This window comes from Bacillus rossius, chromosome 2 (assembly GCF_032445375.1).
Source record: "Bacillus rossius redtenbacheri isolate Brsri chromosome 2, Brsri_v3, whole genome shotgun sequence".
NCBI lineage: Eukaryota > Metazoa > Arthropoda > Insecta > Phasmatodea > Bacillidae > Bacillus > Bacillus rossius.
In genome coordinates, this window is record NC_086331.1 from 100396543 (window position 1) to 100402542 (window position 6000).

Sequence of the window (6000 nt, forward strand, 5' to 3'; positions counted from 1 at the left end):
TAACTATGACAAAGTATAACCAGCAATGACATATATGCAAAAAAATTAAAATCCATCTTCCCCATTGCAAAATTAATTTAACGAACGTAGATATTGTATAAGGTAAGCTACATTACCCAGCTATAGAGAAAACTCATTTTCAGTGAGCAATCATGTACCTCATTTAGGGTAAAATTTCAATCCGGATTGAACCTGGAGTGGAGTGAATGTGTAACGAACATAGACTGACCAAATGCGTTTATGGTAAATATCACAATCCAGATTGAAATGTAAACAAGATCGAAGTTGGAGTCAACATGAACTGAAAATGTTGTGGTGCGATCTAATCGATGACAAAGCAAAGCAGAGAACAACAATCTTAAAATATGTTTTTCAATCATTACGTCCAACAAAAACTCTACTTCCATTTCTGTCCACACATTCCTCTGCTCTTTTTTTTTTTACCATTTTCACAAATTATGCCTGAAATGCAACGAGACCAATAACAAACAATGCAATATGGCGGCGGCTTGCTCGTGCATGTTTTCTTTTCACTCCAGTCCGTGTTCAAAGTAAAATCTCAATCCGGATTCTTCAGTCCAGTCCACCTCAACAAGTGGAGTGGATTATCTCACTTCACTCCTACTTCAGTCCACAACAAAGTGTTTTAAGTAAAATTTCAATCTAGATTCTTCACTCCACTCCAGGTTCAATCCGCATTGAAATTTTACCCTAAACGAGGTAATGATGCAATAAGTGATGTAAAATCTTAAATCATATATTGCTTGATTTTGTATGAAACACACATGATTTGTAAAAAAAAAAATGGTGTAAACATTAAAAACAAAAAGTAATATGTGATGTTTACATCAGTAAAAACTGCAATAAAACCAAAAACTATGATGAGGAATTCATTAACCCTACTGACAGGTGAAGCTTAGCCTTGAAATCACTAGTCTAATTGACTTCATAGACAATTATTTTCAGTCACCTATGTGCATTACTATTTTTTTACAGTGTTCAGCTAATGACTAATAAGCACAGTAAGAAAATATTACCATCATATTAAGATACTGCAGCAGGATTTCTTAGAGTATGAAAGAAAAACTAGTTTAAGTGGGATAAACAACCTCACAAATGTAAATCAGAAATGCTAATACAAAGCGAACATTTATGGTGTGTTTATGGAGAAATAATAAGCAATCATTCTTCTAGAATAACTAAGTACATATAGTAAAAACATACCTTGCTAAAAAATACAAAAAATATATTTATCTTAAGTTATTTAATTTCAAATATTCTTCACAATATCTACTATTTTGTTTAAAGAAATTAATAAGCAAAATTTGGTTCTAAGTAACCTGTTAAGATTTTGTATCATAAAAATTGTACGTTAATGTTTTGACCATTGTTGTATGATACCTACATTATAGTTTATAGAGTTATGTAGTAATTTTCCAGTAATCCCGCACAAAGTTCTTTCAGGGAAAAAAAGGTGAATAATAATTAAGTGAAATGTTGGTTAGGTTCAGCTGCTTGAATATGTAACACATTCTTAATATGTACATAATATGTAAAATATATTATTAATGTGGCTGATATAACCTAACCAGACGTACACTTAAATTGTTTGCCTCTTTTCATAGAAACTGCTAAACTGCAGAGTTACAGTTTTTTCTCTCTTTGGAATGCAAGTTTGTTTACCTGTGCTCCCTGAGTATAAAAGGAGGGCAACCATGCAAAACTGCCTCTTTCATATAACATAAATATGGAGTTTAAAGGCTTTTCTAAATGAAAAAACTAACCAAAAAAAAATATTTTTAAATCTACTATTTTTACTTGGTTGCTTCCTTATGGCATACTGTTATATGATTGTAAGTTTTTAAACATTAAAGTTTTTTGTTTACCAGGCATGTGTGTTATGGTTATTATAACCTCTTAGCACTGTTAACATTCATACATAATGATAAATGATGACTATCATTCATGTCTCAGGTCATGTGGTGAAAAAGTTAAACATGTTTAAGTGCCATTGCTGGTAATACCTCAGAGTAGTGGCTTCTAAGAAATAAGGCTAATAATAACCAAGTTAAAGGTTTTTTTAGGTTGCATAAGCAACATTAATAATATGTAAAAGCCTATCTCTGATTTAAGGTATTATGAAATTCATATTTATACTCATTTGCACGCATTTTTTAGTGAGTACTGAACACAGTGAAATAATTTTATTTTTTATTCTTTTTCAAATTTCTCAATTTATTTTCTTCATCTAGTGTAACAGACTTTGCTAAATAATTCGAGTTTGTTTGGTGTTTACACAAACAATATTTATATTTTAATACAATGACTCTGCACAAGACCTATACAGTTGAAAAAAATTTAGATGGTAAAAAGGTTTCAGTATCTGTCATAAATTTAACACTATATAAAATAGAAACTAGATAGTATAGAATTTTCCCATGTTGTTGTACTAACTAAACAGTTAACAATTACAGCCTTTACTTCGCCTAAACAATTTTAATCTCACACACATGTTCAAATACGTTTACAAAAAAGATAGCATATTAAATTAAGATAATGCCACTATATATTTGTTACTACAATGTAACATACACAAACATGAATGGAACAAGAACGAAACAAGTACGAAAAAGTTCTCTGCACATATTAAAACACTCAAATTCAGTTCAAGGCCTATTAAGTATGCAGCCTCGTAACAACCCTGCAACTAGAAACTACGATTTATTATTTTATTACTTACAATTTAAGGCTATGTGTCTCAGAGCCAGATGTATCCTGGGCTTCCATGCTAGCTCCGAGGAGCGTAGCTGTCTCCCTAAACAACGTAGCTACCTGCATTTCGAATATTATTCCAGCAATGCAGGTAACACGCCACCACTCAACTCGCTTTTTAAAACTTGGATTTAGATGACTGTCATTCAGCCATTATCTAGCACCTTGCCATTTACGAACATCTAACCAAGCGAGCATCGAAACCTCACCCTTCAAAACGAAGGAGCTCGCCTACTATTGGTTCACCGTTAGGAAGTCGAAAAATCAATAAGATGCAAAATATATATTCACTTTTTACGTTTGAGACTCGCAGCACAGCCATGCAAAAACCAATGTATCTAACAAAATTGCACAGTTATTTGACATTAATACAAGCCTATAATTCACATTCGTAAACAAATATTTGAGAAGTTCTGAACAAACAACGTACGTTGCAACGACACGAATAAGTGAAACAAAACCGTATGTTTTTACACAGACCATAGAAATACTGAACTCAACACCTTTACAAACTTTCAAGTTTTGTAAACATAACAAATTTTTACTAGGTTACGCTAGCATCGTAAAGCGAGAGCGAACAAAACATTCAAAATGTTTCCGTTGAAAATATAGGTTTAAAAGAATATCTTTAATTATTCTAAAAGCAAAAAGAAAATATCGTGTGTGTGTGTATATATTATAGTACGAAAATGTATATTTATAAAGATTTTTGTATAACTAACATAAAGCAATTACACACCCATTATTTTTTACTTTGTAATTACAGACCTATTTTATTTGCAATTGTAATATAAAACATATAAAAACTTTATCTCAAAAAATATTTTTGTATTAACTCAGTACACCACTTACGACTATATTTTTAGTCTGTTGGAGAGCCCGCAGCGACACGAACAAGTGACCATACACTGCACGAGAAAAATTACCACTAATATATCTTTACAACAAAAGCACCCAATCCCTACGCACCTAAGGTTTTATTTGACAAAATTCCATTACTACATTAGTTAAATTAAAGTGCTAAAGTAGACTTACAGATATTACATCCTGAACAATACTTTAGCACAAACTATTAATGTACTAATGTCATTAGTCAAGAACATTTGGAATGAAACATAATTGTTTAGGTTAGGTGATTAATGGATCTCGAAATGTTAGTTTAACATATCCAAAAGAGTATATCTAGTTAGTACAGAAGAGCGCGGGAATAATTTCAGCATTTGCTTGACATGAATAACAATATAGAGAGAAAATTGCTGGTACAACATCCCAATATTCATGTTATTTTACAGCAAAACTCACATTAAAATTGAAATTGGTTTTCTATGCAATCATACTAATATAAGGGCGCGGTTACACGGGACCCTGAACTACTTCAGGTGAACATTTTTAAGTAAACACGTTTACAAACGCGAAAGTGTACGGTTACACTGTAGTTGCTGAAAAGTGTGTTTAGCTCTAATACCGATTGTCTACTATCAACGAATGACTGTGTTGTTGATCTCTATTTTGTAATTGTATCCAGAAAACGCGGGATTTTCTCACTTGTTTATACAGCATTATCAGCAGAAATGGAATGTGTTTACATATTGCTGAATATTTTTTTACATATCGGGAATTCAAACAACATGCACAGTAAAATATTTTAACTTATTTTTTATTATTTTTTGAGCGAGAGTACCTATCTCAGTTTTAAGAAAATTAAGTTCAGGATCAATTAAAAAAAATATATATAATTATCTGTTGATTTTTTTTGTTGCATTCGGTAAAATATTACTCGAACTTGTGCCAGAAACACTTTCCATCTTGAATTTCTGCAAAAGACTATTTATATTCTAAACAGCCAATCAGAGGCTAATGTAGAAGATATGTCGATCTGAACTACTTTGCCAACCTGTTTAAGTTAAATGGGAAATGGCCTCGAACGAAACATGTTCAGACTGTGTGTAACCGCACTCAACAGCTGAACAAGTTCACCTGAAGTAGTTCAGACTCCCGTGTAACCGCGCCCTAAGTTTGAAACAAGTTTGCAGAGTGTATTTTACACAATGGCTGGTATAATAACTTGTCTCATTTCAATTTCTTGGGACGACTTGTCATGTAACAATTGCAGAAAGTGTCCTAAATAATGACAGGTATTGATATATTATCAAACACTTGCCACAAGCCTAAGTAAAGACTTAAAGTTCGATCATAGTTGCACCACCATTAAACTAATAGTAAAAGGTCTTTAATTGGGCAAGTTCGGGAGCACAACCACACTGGATTAGCAGTGTTGTAGGATTATCGACCGTCAATAGATTTTGATGGGAATATTGAAGAAAGTTCTTGTAAAGTAAAATAGTATTTAAAACCAGTTCTAATATAAGCTCATATCTCTGCAATGCTCAGTGGAGTTCTGCACCACTCAGCAAAGCTCAGCAAGGTTATACAATGATCAGTAAAGCTCTGCACTTCTCAGGTCATCTTTATTCAGCAAAGAAAAAATACACATGAGATTTGATCTTATTCAGAAATCGTTATAAAAGTGTACTCTTTAAATGTGAAATATAACCTGTACAAAACAGGAAACACAGTACCGGTACTGAAATGAAAACAGACTGTAATTATAGACTCTGATCGAAATAAATATACCAGCCGAACAGTAAAAGCGACCTGGTAGTAATGTTCAACAATCGTTATCTAGAAAAAAAAAATTCTGAATGCGAGAAGCTCCACTACAGCCAATTTCACCACGACCATTTAAAATTTTAAGCATAACTTAGCAACATATGAGCATCATTAATAACGATTTACATTTCACCAAATATTTACTCCAGTTTAAGATAAATACACAGAGTATAACTTTAAATGCCCAATTTTCTTCATTTAACTTTTTAACTATGTTTAGAACACAAATAGTACCATCTTGTTAAACAGAATTATAGTTATTTTTTTTAAAAAAAGGGGGGTTGTCTGTAAAGTCGGTTTACGGACGATAATTTTACATGATAACGTCATAAGAAAACATTGATGAAAAATTGCATACTTTTTAATTTTTAAATATTATTTACAGTTTTTCAAAATTTAATTTAAACAATTTGTTTAAATATAATCACAAACAATTAGTTGGAAAGCCCACCTTAACCTGTTTGATATTATAGAGGATTTTCTCGCACTGTGGTTGGCTGGTTCTTGCACGCTCGGCTCAGGCGGAACGTGACAATGAGTCATGCTTTTTCGGCGTTC

General features: G+C 32.2%; 1 protein-coding gene across 2 annotated transcripts in view; it reads right to left on the reverse strand.

Annotated features, from left to right (window-relative positions):
- LOC134529515 (uncharacterized) overlaps positions 1-3276 on the reverse strand; it is a 120640-nt gene extending 117364 nt beyond the window's left edge. For both annotated transcript variants that reach the window (XM_063363680.1, XM_063363681.1), the window contains exon 1: positions 2741-3276. In XM_063363680.1, coding sequence (XP_063219750.1) covers positions 2741-2838 — 98 coding nt within the window. In that variant the 5' untranslated portion in view covers positions 2839-3276. The remainder of the gene's footprint in view (positions 1-2740) is intronic.
- Between the last annotated feature and the right edge of the window lie 2724 nt (positions 3277-6000).